Source organism: Microcaecilia unicolor, chromosome 12 (genome assembly GCF_901765095.1).
Source record: "Microcaecilia unicolor chromosome 12, aMicUni1.1, whole genome shotgun sequence".
In the NCBI taxonomy this organism is placed as follows: domain Eukaryota; kingdom Metazoa; phylum Chordata; class Amphibia; order Gymnophiona; family Siphonopidae; genus Microcaecilia; species Microcaecilia unicolor.
In genome coordinates, this window is record NC_044042.1 from 70,530,748 (window position 1) to 70,554,556 (window position 23,809).

At 44.3% G+C, this 23,809-nt stretch overlaps 1 protein-coding gene across 2 annotated transcripts in view; it reads right to left on the reverse strand.

Moving 5' to 3' along the window:
• The window catches only part of IKZF3 (IKAROS family zinc finger 3), a 206,836-nt gene that overhangs the window by 122,496 nt on the left and 60,531 nt on the right, over window positions 1-23,809 (reverse strand). For both annotated transcript variants that reach the window (XM_030221341.1, XM_030221340.1), the window contains exon 3: window positions 21,114-21,245. In XM_030221341.1, coding sequence (XP_030077201.1) covers window positions 21,114-21,245 — 132 coding nt within the window. The remainder of the gene's footprint in view (window positions 1-21,113; window positions 21,246-23,809) is intronic.

Genomic DNA, 23,809 nt, shown 5'->3' on the forward strand with positions numbered 1-23,809 from the left:
GCAAGGGCCAGAGAGGGAAGACATAAAGAACTGGACAAAATTTAACTCTCTCTCCTTGAATACTTAATATACATTGAGGAGCATAATCGAACGCAAACACCCATCTCCACGGGCGTCTATCTCCAAGGACAGGTACATGAAGGGGCGGGACGGACCGTATTTTTGAAAAAGATGGGTGTCCATTTTTTTTCCCGATAATACGGTTTATGCCGGGCAAATGCATCGGATTTGGGCGGATTTGAGCTGGGCGTTATCGTTTTTCAGCGATAATGGAAACTGAAGGCGCCCAGCTCAAAAATGAACAAATCCAAGGCATTTGGTCGTGGGAGGGGCCAGGATTCATAGTGCACTGGTCCCCCTCACATGCCAGGACACCAACCGGGCACCCTAGGGGGCACTTGTAACAATTACAAAAAAAAAAAAAAATTAAATACCTCCCACGTTCACAGATCCCTTCCCTTGGGTGCTGAGACCCCCAAATCCCCCCCAAAACCCACTGCCCACAACTCTACACCATTGTCATAGCACTTATGGCTGAAGGGGGGCACCTAGATGTGGGTACAGTGGGTTTTGGGGACAGTTTGGAGGGCTCCCATTTACCAGCACAAGTGTAACAGGTGGGGGGGGGGGATGGGCCTGGGTCCACCTGATTGAAGTCCACTGCACCCACTAACAACTGCTCCAGGGACCTGCATACTGCTGTGATAGAGCTGGGTATGACATTTGAGGCTGGCATACAGGCTGGAAAAAAAAGTTTTTAAAGTTCTTTTTTTTGGGTGGGAGGGGGGTAGTGACCACTGGGGGAGTCAGGGGAGGTCATCCCCGATTCCCTCCGGTGGTCATCTGGGCAGTTGGGGCATTTTGGGGGACTTGTTCGTGAGAAAAAAGGGTCCAGAAAAAATGACCCAAATTCTCGCTTCTGGCGCCCTTCTTTTTTTGATTATCTCCGAGGGCGCCCATCTCTCCTCGACCGATAAACATGCCCCAGTCCCGCCTTCACCATGCCTCCGACACCCCCCGTCAACTTTGTCCGTTCCCGCGACAGATCGGCTTTCAATTATACCAATTATACCAATTTGGGCGCCCACGGGAAAAAGGCGCCCATCTCCCGATTTGGGTCGAAATATGGCCGTCTTTCTCTTTCAAAAATAAGCTGGTCTGTCATCTATGAACATTAACACTTGACCACTCTGTATTTCTCTTACCGGAATTGGCGATCGTCATCACGGTACTATATAAGCCACATTGAGCCTGCAAATAGGTGGGAAAATGTGGGCTACAAATGCAACAAATAAATAAATAAAGCAGACCATGGCAAGGCCACCGCTGAACAAGGGCATCAATGCCTTCCGACATCGGCTCTTTTCTGAGGCTGAAAAACTGGGGTGCCTTGACATTCCTGACCGTCGCCATCAGATCCATGACCAGCACCCTCCAGCGTTGGACAGTGAACTGAAAGCCTGCTTCCAACAGGGACCACTCCCCTGGATCCAGCTGAGGTAATCTGCCTCTACATTGGACAACAGGAATAGATGTGTGGCTGAAAGCAGGAACAGATTATGCTCTGCCCAGGTCATCAACTTAGCTGTCTCCAGTGCCAGAGGACAACTCTTTGCCCCCCCCCCCCCCCTCAACAGCTGACATATGCCACAGCAATGGCATTGGCAGACAGAATCCTGATTGTCCAGTTTACCAGGAGAGGCTGAAAGGTCACGAGTGCCAAACGAATGGTCCTGGTGTCCAGACGATTGATGGACCTCTGCACCTCCACTGCTGACCCAGGCTCATTCCTGACCCAGGCAACGTGCTCCCAAACCTGAGAGACTGGCATCCATTGTCACCAACGTCCATTCCAGTGCTTCCAGGGTCATGCCAACAGAGGAGAATGTCCCACACCGATTATTGCAAGGGCAGGTGACACTGGAGTTCATCCGCCAGCGGCAACTAACAGGACAGCAAGGACTGCTGAAGGGGGCACGTGTGCCCTCGTCTATGGCACCAGTTCAGTTGTTGCTGCCATAGAGCCCAGAACCTGCAAAATATCCCAAGTCATTGGATAACCAAGACAGGTCAGGCGTCACACTTGTGCCTGAAGTTTCAACATTCTGTGCTCTACAAGAAACACCTTGCCTACGCAGGCATCGAACTAGACCCCCAAATACTCCTGGATCTGAATGGACACAAGCTTGCTCAGCCATGTTAACAACTCAGCCGAGATGATGCAACAGACTCACCACGTGGACGGTGACCTTCTTGCTCAAAGGATGTTAACAACCCAGCCGAGATGAAGCAACAGACTCACCACGTGGACGGTGACCTTCTTGCTCAAAGGACTTAGCATGAATGGGCCAGTCATCCAGGTAAGGATGAACTAGAATGCTCTCCTTCTGGAGTTGGGCCACTACCAGAAGGTTCTCTCCTAGAATCACAAAACTCTAAAACTTGTGATGGCCTGGATGGATGGGAATGTGCAGATAAGCCTCGGACAGATCAAGGGCAGTGAGAAATTCTCCCTGGTGGAAGGCCACTATGACTGATCTCAAGGTTTCCATTCAAAAGGGAAACATGGAGAGCTCTGCTGATACCCTTGAAGACCAAGATGGTACGAAAGGAACCCTCCTTTTTGGGCACCACAAAATAAATGGAATACCTGCCAAAACCTCTCTCGGCTGGAGGCACCAGAACAATGGCATTCAACAGTAACAACCTGTAGAAGGTATACCATACGCAGGCTGCCTTCTGTGCCGCCCTGCATGGACAGACCACGAAAAGGTCGGGAAGTGGATGAAGAAACTCTAGCAGATAACTGAACTGCAGAATGTCCAGGACCCAACGTAATCTGGGCCCATCTCCGGTAGAATTGCGTAAACGACCCTCAATTAAGAGGTCTGGAGACTGGGCCCCCAAACCTTCATTGTGCAGTTCAGGTGGCACCGGAAGCTCCTTCAGCCCCCACACCAGCCACCTCAAAAGGACTGAGACCTGGATCAAATTCTGCCATGCTGCAAAACAGCAAAATGACTCAAATGAGAATGATGGAAGTCTCTGGCTTGGCCCCTGGAGGATCCCCGGAAACTGGACCATGACCTGCTCTCTGGCAACTGAAGAACCATGGACTCACCCAAGTCCTTCACCAATTTCTTCAGATCATCTCCAAAGGGCGCCATTCTTCGGAACAGCCACTCAGCTACACGTCAGCTGACCACTGACAGCGCCAGAGAAATGACGCTCTGTGACCAACAACACAAAGGCCTTCACCGAGGCCCTGACCAAATCATGCAGGGTATCTGCCAAAAAGGTTGTCCCCACCTCCAAATTGGCAAGATCATCAGGAATATCTGGAAGATGTTCTGCCCACCAAAAACAGGCATGAGCCACATAGCCTTTACATATTGCTGTCTGCAAGGCCATGGCAGACACCTCGAAGGAACTCTTAAGCAAAGCCTCCATAAAACGATCTTGAGGGTCCTTGAGAGCTGCACAGTCTTTTAGTCACTACCGCGACTAATACATCTACCTTGGGCAGATGAAAATGCTCTTGCTCCTCCGCTAGGAGATGGTACAGGTGAGCAATAGCTCTTGCAGTCCTTAGAGGAGCATCTTGGTGCTGCCACTGCACTTCCATGAGCTCCTTGAGACCTTCATTGAACAGGAACACTAGGAAGCTTGGGGATACCCTTTAGCAGGGGATTCCCTTTCCTGGTAACCACAGGCTGCTTCTCCTCTAGCTCCAAGAGCTGCAAGACCTGAGAGGTCAACCAAGGCAGTTTTTGCCTAAGAAAAATCCTGACCACAGAGTCCTCCTCCTCAAGCGGCAACTTAGACCCCTCCAAGAGTATTCTGGGCCACTTCTCATCCTCTAGGAACCCCTCCTTTAAAAGAGGTGGGAATGAAAAATCTTCCTGCTCTTCCAGCCCGAGGGGCACAGCACATGAGAGCTTGGCCCCAGAAGGAAGGCCCTAAGACCTCTTGAGACACAGATCCAGGGAGACACCACTTCAAACAATAAGCTTGATGCAGCAGTAAAACAAAGTCCGGGGAAAAAGCGGGAGTGAGGAGGAGTCAGCAGCATCATGCCTACTGAGGACAGGAGGGATCTCCTGACCAGGCCTGCACAGATTTTCCTGCCAAAAACAGCACTTCAGCAACGCACTGCGCAGCCTTGGTCTCCTCCTCAGACCTCCTCACAGCCAGCAGTCCAGAGCACGAAGATCCCGCTACCTCAGGATGAGACACAGCTTCTCCCATGGAGGCTTTCTCACACACCCAGCACAAATTGCTGGCCGGAGACAACACGCAGTGTAGTTGGCAGACTGCGTGGCGGTGTGCCTTTTCCATGGGAGTCGCCGCTTGACCCACTACACAGGAAGCTGAAACAGTCCCCCCTGCCAACCGCTGATGATTCCCCAACCAGAGCCCCCGGCAGGAACCCAAACTCTGGAGGATCAGTAGCTTTTTTATTTTCTTAGCGAGTTGCTGGTTGTTCCATTCCCACCCGGGGAAGCCTTAAGAAATCCCTCTCTGTAGGAAGGGAGAAGGGGCAGAGGTAGACTGCGACACTGAAGGTCAGGGTGGGGAAGAGACCTGCACCGCAGTGTGCGCACCCCTGGAGCCCTCAACTGAAAAGGCTGGGCTCCATCGCAGACCTGTGCTCACAAAGACCACCCTGAATAAGCTGTTTTATTATTACTTTTTTTTTTTTTTTTGAGGAAACCTAGGCAAACAAAGACCCACTAGGACAGGACTGCACAGGCACCAACCTATCATCTGCTAAGGAGACTGAGTAATACTGAGGGACTCAGGTCTGCACAGGACAAAAAGAGTGACATCACTGGTATTTCTCTTTCCCCCCATCTGCGGGTAGGAGGACATAGGCACATTGTTATAGGATTCCTCTAGGAGGGATGTTGGGGGTGATCATGATTTTTCAGAAAGCATTTGATAAAGTTCCTCATGAGAGACTCCTGAGAAAATTAAAGAGTCATAGGATAGGAGGCAAGTTTCTGGTGTGGATTAGGAATTGGTTATTGGACAGAAAACAGAGGGTAGGGTTAAATGGTCATTTCTCTCAATGGAGGAGTATGAATAGTGAAGTGCCGCAGGGATCTGTACTGAGACCGATGCTATTTAACATATTTATAAATGATATGGAAATCTGAACGATGAGTGAGGTGATTAAATTTGCAGATGACACAAAACTATTCAAGGTTGTTAAAACACATGTGGACTATGAAATATTGCAGGAAGACCTTAGGAAATTGAAAGACTGGGCGTCCAAATGGCGGATGAAATGTAATGTGGACAAGTGCAAGGTGATGCACATTGGAAAGAATAATCTGAATCATAGTTACCTGATGCTAAGGTCCACCTTGGGGGTCAGCAACCAAGAAAACGATCTAGGTGTCGTTGTAGATAATATGCTGATATCTTCTGTTCAATGTGCGGTGCAGCCAGAAAAGCAAACAGGATGCTAGGAATTATTAGGAAAGGGATGGTGAATAAGACCGAAAATACTATAATGCCTCTGAATTGCTCCACAGTGCGACCGCACCTTGAGTATTGCGTTCAGTTCTGGTCGCAATATCTCAAAAAAGATATAGCGGTATTAGAAAAGGTTCAAAGAAGAGCAACCAAAATGATAAAGGGGATGGAACTCCTCTTGTATGAGGAAAGGCTAAAGAGGTTTGGGATCTTCAGCTTGGAAAAGAGACTGATGAGGGGAGATATGATTGAGGCCTACAAAATCCTGAATGGTGTAGAAAAAGATGTAAATCATTTCTTTACTTGTTCCAAAAGTACAAAGACTAGGGGACACTCAAGGAAGATACATGGAAATACTTTTAAAACAAATAGAAGAAACTATATTTTCACTCAACGAATAGTTATGCTCTGGAACTCTTTGCCAGAGGATGTGGTAACAGCGGTTAGTGTATTTGGGTTTAAAAAAGATTTGGACAAGATCCTGGAGGAAAAGTCCATAGTCTGCTGTTGAGACAGACATGGGGAAGCAACTGCTTGCCCTGGGAATTGTAGCATGGAATGTTGCCACAATTTGGGTTACTGCCAGGTACTTGTGACCTGGCTTGGCCACTGTTGATGGGCTCGATGGACCATTGGTCTGACACAGTATGGCTACTACAACAGCATAAAGATAGGACTGCATAAAGTCAGTTCTAATTATGCAGTTATCTTAGCCAGTTAAGTGCTAATTCTGACCCATCTAGTTTCAGTTTCACCACTAACCAGGCACTTTCAGCAGCACTATCCAGTTAAGTGCTACTGAAAATGCCCGGTTAGCCCTGGACAGGCGACTGAAACAGCCGGAAGCCTCATCTAGCTGTTTAAATCATTTTGAATATCAGACCCTTTGTTTTTACCTTAGCTGCAGCTGTTCTTTGATGGCACCAAAAAATGCCCTCTAAGCTACTGTCTAGTCTGCCTAATGATTAAGCCAGCCCTGACAATAAGTGATGGCAGAAAAAAGTTAACTAACTCATCCAGCCTGCCCAGCTATCTACACTATCTGAAAGGATATACGCCAGCTGCCAGAACTGAAAACGTGAGGGATGCCATTCCTTACCCAGACGGTTTTTGTTTTCTTCTACCTTGGACTTCTAACCCCCCTCTCCTCCTCAAGCAGATAAGCAAGCACACAGGAAACAGGCAGGAAGATGGTATTAAGACATAACAGTGCAGCTCTCTTTCATGGGCTGGGGGAGAGGAGGGAAATTTCTCCACTGCAGAGAGAACTATGAAAAGAACTGTGTTTTATGTTTTCAGAAAGTAGAAGAGGCAGTGCAGTATTAACTTGCTTCAAAAATACAGTTAGTTTCAAGAAAACCAATACAAGTAGTAAAACAAATGTTAATAGATGTTTAAATCTGTAAGGAGGTCAGGCCTACAAAGAGCCCCTTCCATGGAAAATGTTACAAGTTTAGGTTGAACTGCTTCTTTCTTTTTTTTTTTTTTTTTTTTTTAATTTATTTCTTTTGCATTTATAGTTTTATACAAGACAAACTTGCTTTAGTAACACGAAAGAAAAAAAAATCATTAACATTGGATAAAATTCCAATCAGTAAAGAAAAAAAAAACATAGTACATTATACTTCTTAGACCACAATATAATGGAGGGGGAGGGGAAGATAGAAATAGAGGAGATATCCAAATAATATGCATTTTAAGGTAAATAGGCCTGTCCAGAAGTTCCATATTTTCTATATCTTAATCAGTTATTCCTTCATTAACAATTTACCATCTAGTTAATTATTCGTTTTGCATTCAAAAAATTTTGTAATTGGTCAGGATCAAAAAAGACATATTTGTTTCCTAGATATTTAACACAACACTTACAAGGATAAGCAAGCAAAAATTTAGCTCCAATACTTTTAACTTCTCTGAAAGTCAGGAATTTTTTCCTCCTATCCTGTGTTGTTTTTACCACGTCAGGAAATATCCATATCTTTTGACCACAAAAGAGCTTAGTTGAATTTGTAAAATATAATCTCATTAGAGCATTCAAGTCCTGTTCGAATATAAAGGACACAATTAAAGTTCTTCTTATTTCAATCTCCGACAAAGATTCCTCCAATAAAGCAGATAAATCTTGTATCCCATCAGAAGGTAAATTCGGTAACTTGTCTGGTATCATGTTTGTTGTTTTCCAAGGCGGTAAATAGTAAACTTTATTTAAAGGAGGAATTGCCTCCTGAGGGTATCTAAGTATTTTGGTAAGATATTTCTTTAGAAAATCCAATGGGGTAATCCCCGTGCTACAGGAAAATTTAACACCCTCAGGTTTAATCGGCGATTATGATTTTCTATCTGCTCAAGTCTCCTCGAAACCATTAGTTTATCCTTTGTAAGAGTTTCTGTTGTCATTTTTAAGTTTACCACCTCTGTCTGCAACTGTGTTACTTTTAAATCAGTATCCTGTTTCAAAGTTTCCAAGGATGATGCAATAATTTCTACTTTACTTACTAGAGAAGAAGTATCTTGTGCTGTTTTAGTAAGCGTTGTGGACATTTCTTGTATTAATTCCCAGATGGATTGTAATGATGCCAGCTTAGGAGATGCCATTACCGTCTCTTGAGTCTTATCTCCTGCCGCGTCTTGTCGCAGAGGGCCACCATCAGGATTACCCAGGTCACCGCCTTCCGGTTGCCGAGTATTTCCAACCTCTCCACGAAGCGCAGCAGGGCAAGGTGGCGGATTAAAACCCGGCGGTGATAAAGATGTTTCGTGCCCCAGTAGATCTGCCGCTCCTCCAGCAGGGCTAACAGCAGGGCTCCCACCGGTATGTAATGGAATGCTTGTCGCATATCTAAGGATCGTCTGTTGAGTCAGGGTAGGCATTTGAGTTGATGGTGGAAAACTCTTTACCAACCCCTTCCTCTTTGTGTGCGGCATTTGGCAAAGAATTAGAACAAGGAGAAAAGGCCCCGCAGGCAAAATCCGTTTGAGATGCGATCAAGCGCTGGACGCCATCTTGACTCCTCCCCCATAACCTGAACTGCTTCTTTCTTTCTAAAATTTCTAGCCTGACGTGATGCCAAGTTAGAGAGCAGGCATCGGTGAGAACAGCCCCTAGGCCCCGACGGTAACATCTATCTCCTTCATCGACATTTACCCACCTGAAGTTTTGGGAAGCTGTCTGGACCTCTGTGGGATACTTTCGTGATATTTATCAACTCAAGTGATTTCTAAAATCCCGCGAAAGCACTGGGATCGAACAGACCGGTGACACCAAGATGGCGGATGAAGGGACTGCTGGACTTGAACCACAGCAACTTAACTTGCTAAATTGGACAACCTGGAGGGAAAGGTGGACTTGGAAAGCTGCTCTCGGCGGTGTAATCTTTGCCTGATTGGAATCTCTGAGTCCATTAAAGATTCAGAGTTCACAATTACATAGAAAGCAGTTCCAGCAGCAAAAACCTAGCATTCTGGCTGTGGGAACAACTTTTTTCCCTAAATTTCCCTGAATTGCCTGGTCCAGTATGGAAACGATAGTTATATTTTTGTGGATTCTTGTCAATTGGAATTGTTTCTTTATAATAAACTGGTGCTTTGCTGAATAATTTCTTAAGATATTATGTTTTTTGGAGTGATATATGGATATAACTTTATTTGTCTGCTTTGCTTTATAGAATTTTTGTTTCTTTTTTTTGTTTTAGTTTCAACTCGCTTGTTTGTCTCTAGCACTTTCCTTGATGTCTATATATTTTACTTTATTATTTTTTAGCTTCTTGATAATTATTATTCTTGGATATTTATTATTCTGTATGGCAAATTATGTATATGGCAAATTATGAATATGCAGTAAAAAAAAAAAAGATTCAGAGTTGTGGGGGTTTCTTGAGAACTGGCTGTTGCAGGAGCTGAAGCTGTCCACTGCAGTGGGCCCCTTAAAGATTGAGCAGGTGCATTAGCTAGGCATGGTTAAATCATCTGACAACCGTCCCCACACGATTATTCTGAAAGTTTTGAACTATGTTCACAAACAAGAGATTCTCCGGACTATCCAATCACTGGGCTCCCTAAGTTATGCTAATAATAAAGTACTGTGTTTTCAGGACTTTTCTCCCTCTGTGGTGGCCCGCCACAAGGAGTTCATTCCAGCATGTTCTCTTCTACATCGTTGTACCCCACTAAGCTTTGGGTCCGGAGCTGCATATCTGGCTATTATATATGTGACGGTGGAAATCCAGGATAGTTTGAGCCGGAGTCTTTCTGAAGCCTTCTCCTCTTTGAGGGAGGCCTACTTGTGCTTCCACAGTGGAGATTCTTCTTTTGGGACATTGCCTACATATCATTCCCAACATAGACAAGGTTTGCATATTTCTCAAATTTTGTTTACATCAAAGGCTTTGAGATTTTCTTCTTTTCTCTTTGCCTCCCTTATTTTACCACAGGACTCTGAACTGTGTTATTTATTTGTGCTTTATTCTTTAGGTGGGACTCATAGTTTACAGTTTATGATCTTTTTTGAGGAGATGGGAACAGGAGGATTTGTTTCTCACATTGACCTTTGGTAGGGTGGTTAGTATTTCTTTTGGGAGGGGGGGCGAATGGGACTTGGTGGGTGGGAGAGAAGGGCGGTTTACTTTGTTTTTTCTTGTTGGTTTTTCTTTTTGGCAAGTTTTTGCACAGTTCTTTTGTTCTTAATGCTTGGAGAGCATGGAGAGTCTGCTGGCTGGGACGGTCCTCGCACTCTCTAAGTTTCTGTGCTTATTCTTGAGTTTTTACAGGATACAGATAGTTAACTCTTGAGTCCTCTTAAATTATCTTCTTGGAATGTAGGAGGGGTGATTTCTCCTATTAAACGTCATAAGATTTTGCAGTGCTTGAATAGGAATCAGGTGGACATTACTATGCTGCAAGAGACACATCTCTCCTCATCGGAACATCAAACATTCCAGAAATGGTGGGTGGGTTCTCTTGTACAGTCTCCGGCCATTCGGAAGAGGGCTGGAGTTCTTATTTTGTTTTGGAAATCTTTGGATGTCCAGATACATTCAGTGACTCTGGACCCGGAAGGAACTTTGTCTTGGCCAAAGTATTAATTTATTTATTTCTTTTGTATCCCACATTCCCCCACCTATTTGAAGGCTCAATGTGGCTTACATAGATTTGTTAACATTGTCATTGCAGGATATCAGATACAGTTAGTAATGTGTAGCGATTAGGAAGGGAAGATAGAAGAAGGGAGAGAGTGGTTAGGGTAGTTATAGAAGGTAGGCGTTCATAAATATTATCTGATATTATGCAATGTGTGTGCACCCAACACATATAATAAAGTTCTTTGCTAGACTGCTTAATGTTTTGCTCCTTTATGTGAATGATAATATTATACTAGGTGGTGATATCAATATTGTATATGACCTGGCCCTGGATAAGTCCCATCCAAAGGGTGATCTGTGGGTTCATTTATCCAGAGGCTTATCTCTGCCCTGCAACACCTTAGCTCTTGTGGATTCATGGCGTCCATTTCACACGGGGGAGCGAGATTATACCCATTTTTCCTGTGCACATTCTACTCAGTCAAGGATTGATTATATTTTAGTTTCTGACTCCTTATTTTGACATTTAGCTAACTCAGAAATCGGTCCATACAGCATTACAGATCATGCCTTAATTTGGATCTCCTTAGATCTGTGTCCTCTGAACCATTCGCTGTCTCACTGGAATTTTCCTATTGACCTGTACTGGGAGCCATCTTTTCGTTCCTTTTTACTGGACAAGTGGTCCGATTATAAGTTACACAATGTGGATCACGCCAATCAACCCCTTCTTTTTTGGGTCGTGGCTAAGGCCATACTTCGGGGTGAGACAATAGCTTATGCAGCCCATAAGAAAATGAGAGCTAGAGAAATTTTGCAACTTTAGAAACAAGTGATTTGTGATAGGATCACTTTGGGGGTTCAGAAATCAGTTAGGGTTAGAGAGGCATTGTTGGCTTCTCAAGCGGCTTTGAATACACAGTTACATTAGCAAGCTACTACATCCTTACTTTATTATAAGTATCAACTTTTTGTTCAGAGCAGTAACAGTGGTAAATTGTTGTCTCATTTGATTCGTACCAAATGTGGCCCATCAAGGATTCTACAGCTGGCAGATGGTAGGGGTCAGCTGGCAACATCAGATTCGGAAATTAATCATATATTTAGACCTTTTAATGAAAATCTGTATGACACACCAGCTGTGGATACTTTGGATGGTTCCTTATATTTGGAGAATGTTTTTCTCCCTTGCAATTCCCCCAGCCAGGAAACATTTTTGAATGCTCCCATCATGGAAGATGAGTTGGTTTTGGCGATTAGGGATAGTGCGCTTAATCGTGTGCCAGACCCCGATGGGTTCAGGGTGGAGTTTTATCAAATTTACATGAACAAATTGGATCCCCCCTTGTTGAACCTTTTTAATTACATGGTTAGTCATGCCATTTTGCCTGATTTTTTGAAAACCAAGCAGATGATAGTGTTATTAACCCATTAGTGCCCAATGTTCCCACAATAATGGCTTATTATGGGAACATTGAGCACTAATGGGTTAAAGCTGCATACAGACCCTTGTTCTCCAAATTCTTAACGACCCATTTCTTTGTCGAATTTTGAAACTAAGCTCTTTGCTAAACTTTTAGCTAATCATCTGGCTCGGGTTTTGCCTTCTCTGGTGGAATGTTCTCAGATGGGCTTTGTTCAAGGTCGCACTGCAGTTAAGAACATTAGGAAGATTTTGGCCTCCTTGGAGACAGTGCAGCAGCGTGTCTTACCTTCTCTTCTAATTACTTTCGATATTGAGAAGGCATTTGATTGGGTCTACTGGAATTTTCTTTTTAGTGTTTTGAAGGCCTATGGTATAGAGGGTTTCTTTTTGGACGCAGTGCAGGTTTTATATTCTGATTCTAGGGCAGTTAAGTGGGTCAATGGGATTTTGCAGACGTTTTTTGTGATTCGCCAAAGATGTCCTTTATCTCCTTTGTTATTTGTTTTGACTTTAGATACCTTTATTAAAGATGTTCTAGCTAATCCGGACAAATTTACTAATTCTGAATTTAACATTTCTGCATTTTCAGATGACTTATTTCATATTACAGATCCTCATACATCACTAGGGGCATTAATGGAATTTTTTGAGGAATATGGGGATTTTTCTGGTTTTCACTTAAATTTACAGAAGTCCTTGGCGTTGGCCTCATCAGATTCCCTTCGACGGGGCTGGGTGGGTCAGTTCCCACTAAGATGAGCATCCCATTCTTTTGGTTACTTGGGGATTCAATTGTCAATGAAAACATCTGAGTTATATCGGCTTAATATCTCTCATCTGTTTGATTAAACAATTGCCAAGTTGCAAGGAAGGCAGCGTCTTCCCTTGTGGTTGCATGGCAGGATACACCTTTTTAATATGGTGGAATTTCCTAGATGGTTATATACCTTGCAATGCTTTCCCTTAAACTTCTGAAAAAAGGACACTCATAATTTTCATAGACACCTTTCTCATTTTTGTTCAGCTGGTAAGAAGCCAAAAATCCCTATACAATTGTTGCTGGAAAATTAGAGGATGGGAGGTTTAGGGGTCACCGATTTACATAAATACAACCTAGCTTGTTTAGCTCATCATTTGGGGGATTCAATTTTAGATAAGGAGGAGTACTTCTTCATCCAGATAGAAAGGGAGCTCTTTGCACCATGGCATTTTACTTCCTTATTACAGGTGCCTCGTACTATGGTCCCATCTGGGTTGCGAGGTAGTCTTTTGTTACTTCCTTTTAGGAAATTATGGCAAGATATTGGGATGCATCCCCTCATGTTTCGGTTCTTCTTCCTATTTGTGGTAACGTGAAATTCCTGCCTGGGGTTGAGAATGGGACATTCTGACAATGGGCAGGTTTAGGGATTATGTGTTTGGAACATGTCCTTCATCTAAATGGATTTTTATTACCTTTACAATCATTGGGGGAGCAGCTCATTAACTAAGCTGGCGGGTGTTTTTGCCTATCATCAGTTGTGCCACTATGTTTCTGCTCTGGATGGGAAAGCATTCTCTGGCAGTCACAGTACTCATTTGGCTTCTCTTTTAGACCTGCATGATAGAGATCAGCTGTTTGTTTCGTTGTTCCATAAGGCCATTTGGACATTTTCTCCTTCTAGAAATCTCTGCTCTATTGGCCATATGGAAGACGGATTTGCAGAAGTCTTTGGCTTTTGCTAACATTAGTAGACTGGTTGCAAGGATTTCAACTCTGCTTGTAGCAGCAGATCTGCATAAATACCAATTTTGGGTAATTTATCGGGCCTTTATCTCTCAAACAGACCTTTTCAATATTGGTTGTATTGACACTCCCCTTTGTCATAAATGTAATCAACAACCTAATTCCTTTTTTCACGCCTTTGGGGTGTGCCCCAAGATTCACTTTTTTTGGTCCAAGGTAGTCCAATATTTAGAATGCCTTCTGGGGTCTCCAATACCATTATCTGCAATTGGTCGTTGTTGGATAAATATGAAGTGTTTTTTTGTTGCAGTGTGGGGGTGGTCATCTGCTCATCAGCAAGGTGGCCTTTTGGGTAAAAAGATTATTTTAAAGGTTTGGACTGTTTCGGACCCTCCTTCATTTTGGAATTGGCATAATTTCTTTCACCATATTATGTTGATGGAGAAACAGAGGGTGGGGGTGCCCTTAAAACGTAAAAAGCAGTTCTTATTTGTGTGGGGTTCTTATATACATTCCCTGTCTCCCAGAGCCTGCAATCTGATTTTGAATACTTTTGTTTGGTTTGGTAGGAGGGATGGGTGGCTGGGGTGTTGAATTCATTTGGGACAGATGTTTCTCGTCTTTCAGGGGGGTCTATTAGACACAAAGCTCCTCTGTGTTTTTGCTTGATTGATGTATCATTGTTCCCAGTGTTGCTTGACTTGTTTTATTGTTTGTTTATTGACTATACTAATAAACAGATTTAACATAAAATTTCTAGCCCTATAACCTAGGCTGGCTACAAAAAAAAAGCATACATCATGCAATCAACACACAAACACAAAGAGAATCCATTCAGTTGCTGCTTCCCAAAAGATGCTGAAAAAAATATACGAAAGAGGTTGAGAAACTAAAATTTAACAGAATAGGATGAAGTTTGGTATGGGGAAAAGGCCGAGTTTGAAAATGGACCAGGGTTCCATAGAAATAAGCCCCCCACCCCACACAAGAAAACAAATGGTCCAATGTGTTTCTAATAGAAAAAATAGATTATGCAATTTCTATGATACAAAAGCTGGAACATAGCAGTTAGTGAATTCTTCCTTTCAAACTCCATCTCCCTATTCTCTCAAACCCCAAACTACCCCCACCCCCTGCAACTAGCTTACCCCCACCAAAATGCCCCTAACCCACCACCCTGTACTGCCCCCAGAACCCAAATATTACACCCCCTGTAACTATCCCACCACTCCGCAAACTGCCCCATTCCAAAAACTACCCCTTGTAACTGCCCAACCACCCCACAAACTTCCCCCACCCATAAAACTACCTCCTAATAACTGCGTCCAACACATGCACAAGCATGCAGATGTAAAGGGTTTTGAAAGAATTCCATGAGCCATGCTCTGCATGCTTTCTCCACTTGTTTAGTATGAAGTGTTTGGTTTGTTTTTTGTTTTTTTTTAATCTCAAGCTCTTACACTGAGATGATCCCTGGAGTGTGTGTGCCTGGCTGTCAGTCATAGATTACTATAGCATTACCACTCAAAGAGAAATGTGTTATTAATAGTGCTAGGCCAAGATTACCCTTCTCTACCCAACCTCTTGCAAGTGAATTTCTGCAGAATAGCACTGCTGATCATGTGAGATAAACCCTATCCTAAAACAGACAAGAGTTTCATCTGGGCTTGGGAGATGCAGAATTCTGATTAAAAAAAGAAAGACAAAAAAAGGCATTTCCTTTTGTGCCGATAAGTATGTGAGTTGAGAAGCACCACTGGAACCTCAATAAGCTCCTAAACAAGGACCCAGCAATCTCTCTTGCCTTGCTCTAGTCTTAAAATGCAGGCATGCACATAAACACACTCACACCAATGCACACATTCCTCCATCTAAGTGACAGCAATTCATATCCAGAGCAGTATTCTGTACCAGTTCTGCTTGTTTCTGTACCAGTATTGAAGTCTTCAAGCAGTGCAAAGCACAGAAGACTGGAAAGACGAAGACATGTATTGACTGCTTTTGATGAAAGAGATACTCAGAGGAAATGCTCCAACTAAAAAAAACACAACAAAAAACCCTCCATACTTACTGTATAAATGTGCAGTACATTAACTTGTAACCTGTTGTCAGACCTGTGAGTTCTTGTACCAAGTAGAGTGCTGCTGAGCCCGGTACTTGGACCAGGTTCTGCTTGGCGGCCGGACAATCCTGGGTTTCACCTGCGCTGACCGCCGTTCCCCAGAGGTTAAGCCCCTAGGTGCAGACGGCCTACAGGGCTTACGAGATGGAGCAGGAAGCGGGGTAATGAACGTGATGGCCAGAAAGGCAGCAGGCAAGAGAGTGATCCAGGTACAGGCAGAGTCAGTAGGCAGGCAGCAGGTCAAGAGAGTAATCCAGGTACAGGCAAGGTCAGGATGCAGGCAGCAGACACAAGAGTAATCCAGATACAGGCAAGGTCAGGAGGCAGGCTGCAGACACAAGAGTAATCCAGGTACAGGCAGAGTCAGTAGGCAGGCAGCAGACACGAGAGTAATCCAGGTACAGGCAAGGTCAGGAGGCAGGCAGCAGACACAAGAGTAATCCAGGTACAGGCAAGGTCAGTAGGCAGGCAGCAGACACAAGAGTAATCCAGGTACAGGCAAGGTCAGTAGGCAGGCAGCAGACACAAGAGTAATACAGTAATCCAGGTACAGGCAGTAGGCAGGCAGCAGACACGAGAGTAATCCAGGTACAGGCAAGGTCAGTAGGCAGGCAACAGACACAAGAGTAATCCAGGTACAGGCAGAGTCAGCAACAAAGAACAAAGTAGAGAAGCACACTACTGAGCAAGTAACACCTACCAAAGTAGAAGCCGAAGCAAGGAGTCTAGGAAGAGCTAAGCTGATAAAGTGCTGGCGTCTGACATCAGTAGGGAGAAGGGGCACAGCCATAGGACAAGAGCAGGGGAAGTAGGAACCGGAAGACCAATAGGAGAGAATCAAGAGAAGCCAAGCAGAGGAAAAGCAGACCCAGGTGGGTGGAAGCAAAGCAATCAAGGAGCCTGGAAGCCAGGCAGAGAGACAGCAGAGCCAGGTGCATGGAAGCAAAGCAATCAAGGAGCCTGCAGCCAGAGAAGAACTAAACACACATGGCTCAGGGCTGTGCGAGTTAAGTGTGCGTGTCGACAGGACCCTGCGCAGCCTGAGGACGCCGCTTGCGTTGAGGTAGGGGACACCTGTACACACTTGTCACTGCAAACTAGAGAGCTGCACAGAAGAGGGGATAGCAAGGTTCCCGCAGAGATCCCCTCCATGTCTGCAGGGATCCTGCGGGGATGACCCGAGCCCGTGGGAATCCCGTGAGGATAGACCCAGGTCCTGCGGGATCCCCGCAGAAGTGCCTTCCCTCCCTGAGCACAGGATGCCTTCCCAGCACATACCTCGAGGTACCCTGGTAGTTTAGTGGCTTCTTCGGAGCACGAAAGATCCCCATTCTTTTCTGCCTGCTGCCGTGGCGCTGATCCTCTCCTTTTTGCTCTTTTAAAATGGCTGCCGAGACTTCCAGCAGCGGCCCTGTGAGACTTCCACAGAAGTTTTGCAAGGCCACCGCTGGAAGTCTCGGCAGCCATTTAAAAAAAGCAGAGAGGAGAGGATCAGCGCTGTGGCAGAAGGCAGGAATGAGTGGGGACCTTTCCTGCCCCGAAGAAGCCACTAGACTACTAGGGTGCCTCGAGCTATGTGCTGGGAGGGCACTCAGGGTTGGAGGGGAGGTGGATGGATGGAGTTGGGATTCAGGATGGTAAAAAGGCTAGTCTCTGTTTCCCCTCCCTCGCACCGCCGTCATCGCCATACACGCAAAACAAAGCGAGCAAACCAGGGGCATAGCTATACACCCAGTTTTGGGTGGGCCTGGGCCCAAGATGGGTGGGTAAAAGAATTCTACCCTGTCCCACAAGCGATTTGGTCTCTCCCTCTCTCGCCTGCATGCCATATGGTCTCTCAAACATCCCCCCTCCCCCGCATATCTTTTAAATAGCACATTTTCACTGGCAGCAAGCAGCAACTAATACACACTGCTCATGTTAGTCCCATACCCTTCCCTCTGATGCAACTTCCTGTTTCTGAATAGGCGGAAATACATCAGAGGGAAGGCTGTGGGGCCGGTGCGAACAGTATGCATCAGTTGCTGCTCACTGCAGGCGAAGATCTGCTATTTACAAGGTATGCAGGAGGTACAGTTGTTGAGAGTTTTCAGCTGGTGGGGCTTGGGGATCCCTGCCAGCCACATCATAGGTATGCTGCTCTACTGGGTGGGCCTGAGCGCAAAGTGGGTGGGCCCAAGCCAACCCTTGGCTACGCCACTGGAGCAAACCTATGAGCTGCAGCAGCATCCACGTTGTCATTCTTTATTGGTGGTCGCATTTTTATTTAATCTCCCTTGTATTTTCAAACATGCCGACTTGTGCAGCATACGGATGTACACAGAGGAAGTATAATGACGGAATAACTTTTCATAGGTAGAGTAGTAATTTGTAGTAGTAGTAGTAATGTGAAATCGCTTAGGAACAGGAAGAAAATGAAGATACTTACCTGTAGCAGGTATTCTCCGAGGACAGCAGGATGGACATCATCACGCATGGGTCGTCGTCCGCGACGGCCCAGGAGCTCCGGATTTAAAAATCAAAATTTTAAAACTTCTAGAAGCGAAGAGAGCGGACGTGGGGACAACTCACAGCGCATGCGCGAGTGACTTCCCGCTCGCGATGCCCGCGCGCTTCCCTCAGTTATATAAAAAGCAAACGAGAAGAACAACTCCAAAGGGGGAGGGTTGTGATGATGTCCAGCCTGCTGTCCTCGGAGAATACCTGCTACAGGTAAGTATCTTCATTTTCTCCAAGGACAAGCAGGCTGGACATCATCACACATGGGGTATCCCTAGCACCCAGGCTCACTCAAAACAATAAACAGTGAGATTGCATGATGATGTCCAGCCTGCTTGTCCTCGGAGAATTAGGGGTTACAGAGGATGGGCAGACTGGATGGGTCATATGGCCTTTATCTGCTGTCATGTTTCTATGTTATCAATTGTAATCTCTGCCATTTGGAGGGGCTGGTTATAGGGACACCCTAGCACTGTTATATGTGTGCAGAGATTTTTTTCTCACTGGTAAAGGGTCAATAAAACAGACATGTTATAAGAATCAGGTGCTCAACATTCAGAGTTTCTATCTATTTACGTATTTGTGACATTTATATTCCACATTAAACATGAATTACGTTGAAACCTGAGAGCATTTAAAATCTTTTTTTTTCTTCCCTGTACCCACATCAAAAGAAAAAGATGGCATGTGGGAACTTGCTCGTTTTGTTTTGTGACTTGCAGTGGTATATTATAAAAATGCACTTGCCTTTTTCATTACTGTTTTTTCACAGAAAGGTATTGAATAATTAGGGAAGGGCTTTCTTTATGCAGAAGTTTTGTCCAGCATCAATCTAAATGTGCCAACATTGTCCAGTACACTGTTAGCCACCAAGTTCATACAAAGTTAATTATGTTCAGCAGAAAATAAATCTGTTGCCTCAGGCTGCTTGCTATGTGAATATTCCATCACTGTTTCTGAGTATTACATATTAAGGGCATTTGCTTTAAACTTTGTTTTAATTCATTTATCCAGTCCTTATTCAGTCCTTACATTCATATGGTTTTGCTTTTTAATCCCAAAGGTGAATCCTTAGGTATAAACTGTGTTGTTTCTGACTTTACTTGTTTTCAAATTTGGACTGCTTTGGGTCCTGTGCTGATCTGTACATCTGCTGTTGTAGCAGAGTACAGAAGAAAATGATTTATGTTACTTTTACTAGTATTTTTACTGCTTATAAAATCTGGCTTTCTTGGGGGAGGGGGGGGTTCAAGGTGACTGCAGCACAGCAAGGGCTTAGCACGCCTGGAGCTGGGATGAAGGAAATTACTTGAGGTGAGGATGGACTAGATTCCTGTGGGGACAGGCTACATTCCCCATGGGGACTGACGGGGATGGGTTAGATTCCGGCAGGGACAGGTTGGATTTCTGTCCCTGTGCAACTCTCTACTGCAAACTTCTTACCCTACTAACAGCAGCTACAGGGAAGAGATTCAGAGACTGCATCACACAGATATAGGGATCCTATTGGTCTACAGCTGATAGGATATATCAGAAATGTTACCTCACAAAACAATCAGATCCTGAGAAGATGTGCTCATGTGCTCTCAAAGGTGTCAAAGGACCACCTTGAATAAAATGTCCTACTACCTCCAGTCCTGCAATGCAGGCAGCATAATGCTTCCTTGAGACAATGCATTTTCTTACAGAATGTGTGCCAGAGTACTTCCCGCCCAAACCCTCCTGTTACCTCCAATAGCACCTGCAATATCTAGCACCATCTATTTGGAACTGAAATAGGAGGGGGTGGGCATCAAGAATCCTCCAGAAGAGAGTATAAATGTACTTCATGCCAACCCAGAAATGACCAACACGCTGGTTTGTAAATAACCTAGAGAATGCACAGGAAAGAAGGTATGAACAGACTTTGGAAAAACACTACCTCACTTAATTCTATTTGTTTGGTTCTATGAAGTTCTAGAAATACCTATTATCTCCCAAATGCCACCTACTTTTATTGCCCTTCCTCCCACCCAGAAAAAAGATTTGCATATAATGGAGGCAGTGTATGCAAATCAAGTTCATGCATATTCATTGTGGATATCCTGAAAACCTGACTGGCAAGGGGTACTCCAGGACTGGACGTGGGAAACACTGCCCTAGCGGAGGGGAAAGGTGCCCAAAGCTTCAGGTATCATTTACCTCACAATCCAAGAGAATACTAGGAACAGTGCCAAGATACTGCATTCTGTGATAGGCAGCTCCCTGATTAAACACTGGCAAATGAGAAGTTAGGGAACACATGCTTCTGGACAGAAAGGAACAAGTATCTCATCTTATATATGTCTTACAATGAAATAATCTGATATTACAACTATAGGATACACTTTGTCCAGTATTAGGACACTGAGCCTGCTAATTTGCTCAAATCAGCAGCAAGATCACACTGGGGCAGCAGCAAGTTCACCCAAGCCATGCTCATATTTGGAAAAACTAAATATGAAAGTGCAAAACCCCTAAACACATCTCTTCCATAAGGCTTACAAAGATAACCCATAGCCTTACAAAACTACCTTACCTTCCATCCTGACTAACACCTGCCATCTCTCTTCCCTTACTTAATCTTTGCACACCACTAAATGTATATGTATAATGGAATGATTATGTCATAACCATACTCTGTAAACCACATTGAGCCTGCAAATAGGTGGGAAAATGTGGGATACAAATGCAATAAAATAAAAAAATAAAATCTCCAAACCTCTCTGCAGGCAAAACACTTTGCTAAGAAAATTATTTTACCTGATGTTTCTTCTCCCTCTTCTTGCATTTGCATGTGGTCTTTGCTCTCCTCTTCGTCTTCCTCCTGTTCATGTTGCATCTGCTCCAGGTTCCCCATGTCCTGAGGTCGCTTTGAATTACACGTGCTTAAATCTGCAAAGCACAGAGATGGTCTGCAATGTACCAATCCCGCTTATAGTATAAACTGCTTGATTTATGACTGTGTTTCTAATAAAGAATAGGTCTGAAACTGTTGGGGTAATTGTATAAAACAGAAACAGACGTGGGAGATGGATACTGGCACTTCACAATCAGCCACTAACACAAGACTCCAACATATTTCTTTATATCAAAATGCTTTTATTACATCATCTGTGCCTTTAAACGGCACTCAACATCATTAAACTAATCAACCAATCACTCTTCCACATTCATTCACCAATCACCCTCTGTACCTTATAATTGAAATACAACTTAAATCATATAATGCGGCAAAAAACACATTTGACAATATCATTTACACGCAGGAAAAATCCGTGTAAATCATATGTGTCCAGTTAATCAACATTAAGCCATATCATATGGACCACTATTGAATTCACAACCAAATAATTAATATTCAACTGCAACAGAGGGTGATTGGTGAATGAATGTGGAAGAGTGATTGGCTGATTAGTTTAATGATGTCGAGTGCCGTTTAAAGGCACAGACGATGTAATAAAAGCATTTTGATATAAAGAAATATGTTGGAGTCTTGTGTTAGTGGAAGAGCAAATTTGACTCTGGCTTATCTACTTTTTCCCCCATTTTTTGTGATATTGACTTAACAATCAGACCAAATGACCCCAAAGATGAGACGTTAATCTTTTATCTCTGACTCTTAATGAATGCTCGACACGGCACCACGTTTCGGCTTCAAAGTCCCTGCCTCAGGAGTCTTCTAATGATATATAATGTAAATATAACAATCACAAATGAGTTAGTCATAAAAGACTGAACTGCAAGGAAAACAGCACAGTTTCGAGAATTCCTAAACTTTGAAGCGGTCTTCTTCAAGACTTTCCTTGCAATTCAGTCTTTTATGACTGACTCTTTTGTGATTGCTATATTTATTTATTACATTTGTATCCCATATTTTCCCACCTATTTATAGGCTCAATGTGGCTTACATGGAGGGGCATAATTGAACAAAAACGTCTATCTCCATGGGCGTTTATCTCCGAGAACGGGTCCGTGAAGGGGCGGACCGAACCGTATTTTCGAAAAAAATAGACGTCCGTGTTTTATTCAACAATGTGTGAGCTGGGCGTTTTTGTTTTTCAGCGATAATGGAAAATGAAAGCGCAAAGCTCAAAAACGAATAAATCCAAGGCATTTGTTCGTGGGAGGGGCCAGGATTCGTAGTGCACTGGTCCCCCTCACATGCCAGGACACCAACCGGGCACCCTAGGGGGCACTTTTACAAAAACAAAAAAAAAGGTAAAAGAGCTCCCAGGTGCATAGCACCCTTCCCTTGTGTGTTGAGCCCCCCAAATCCCCCTCAAAACCCACTGCCCACAAGTCTACACCATTACTATAGCCCTAAGGGGTGAAGGGGGGCACCTACATGTGGGTACAGTGGGTTTGGGGGGGTTGGACGACTAATAAGCATTAAGCAGCACAATTGTAACAGGTAGGGGGGATGGGCCTGGGTCCACCTGCCTGAAGTCCACCCCCTAACAACTGCTCCAGTGACCTGCATACTGCTGTCAGGGAGCTGGGTATGACATTTGAGGGTGAAAATAAAAAGTTGTGAAACTTCATTTTTTGTGGTGGGAGGGGGTTAGTGACCACTGGGGGAGTCAGGGGAGGTCATCCCCGATTCCCTCCAGTGGTCATCTGGTCATTTAGGGCACTTTTTGGGGCCTTATTCGTGAAAAAACAGGGTCCAGGAAAAGTGTCCTAAATTCTAGCTAAAAACGCATACTTTTTTCCCATTATCGGTGAAATGCGCCCATCTCTGTTCGGCAGATAACCACGCCCTAGTTCCGCCTTCACCACACCTCTGACATGCCCCCATCAACTTTGTCCGCATCCGCGACGGAGTGCAGTTGAAAACGTCCAAAATCGGCTTTCGATTATACCGCTTTATTCGTTTTTGTGAGATAAACGTCCATCTCCCGATTTAGGTCGGAACTTGGGCGTTTTTCTTGTTGGATTATAAGCAGGATAGTACCGGAGAGGCCTTTGCAGGCTCCGGTGTGAATAAATACAGGGTGATGTTGTGGTAAGATCAATTTCATGTGGCACAGCCACATTAGGGAATCAGAGAACGGAAGAGTTGTGTTATGTTCATTACGTGCTTTAGTTTGGTTGTGTTGCAGAGATTAGGCATTTAAGTTGGATTGGTAGGGTATGCCTTTTTAAACAGGTTGGTTTTTAGTGATTTTCAGAAGTTTAGGTGGTTGTACGTCGTTTTCAAGGCTTTTGGTAATGCGTTCCACAGTTGTGTGCTTATGTAAGAAAAACTAGATTCGTATATCATTAAGAGACTCCTGAGGCAGGCACGTTTGAGCTGAAACACGGTGCCGTGTAGAGTCATCATTAAGAGTCAGCAATAAAAGATTAGCTTCTCTTCTTTGGTGTCCTTTCGTCTGATTCTGAAGTGCCAGTATCTGTCTCCCACTTCTACTTCTGTTTTGTGTTTTTCCATGGGATTCTGGTGTTCTTTCCACACT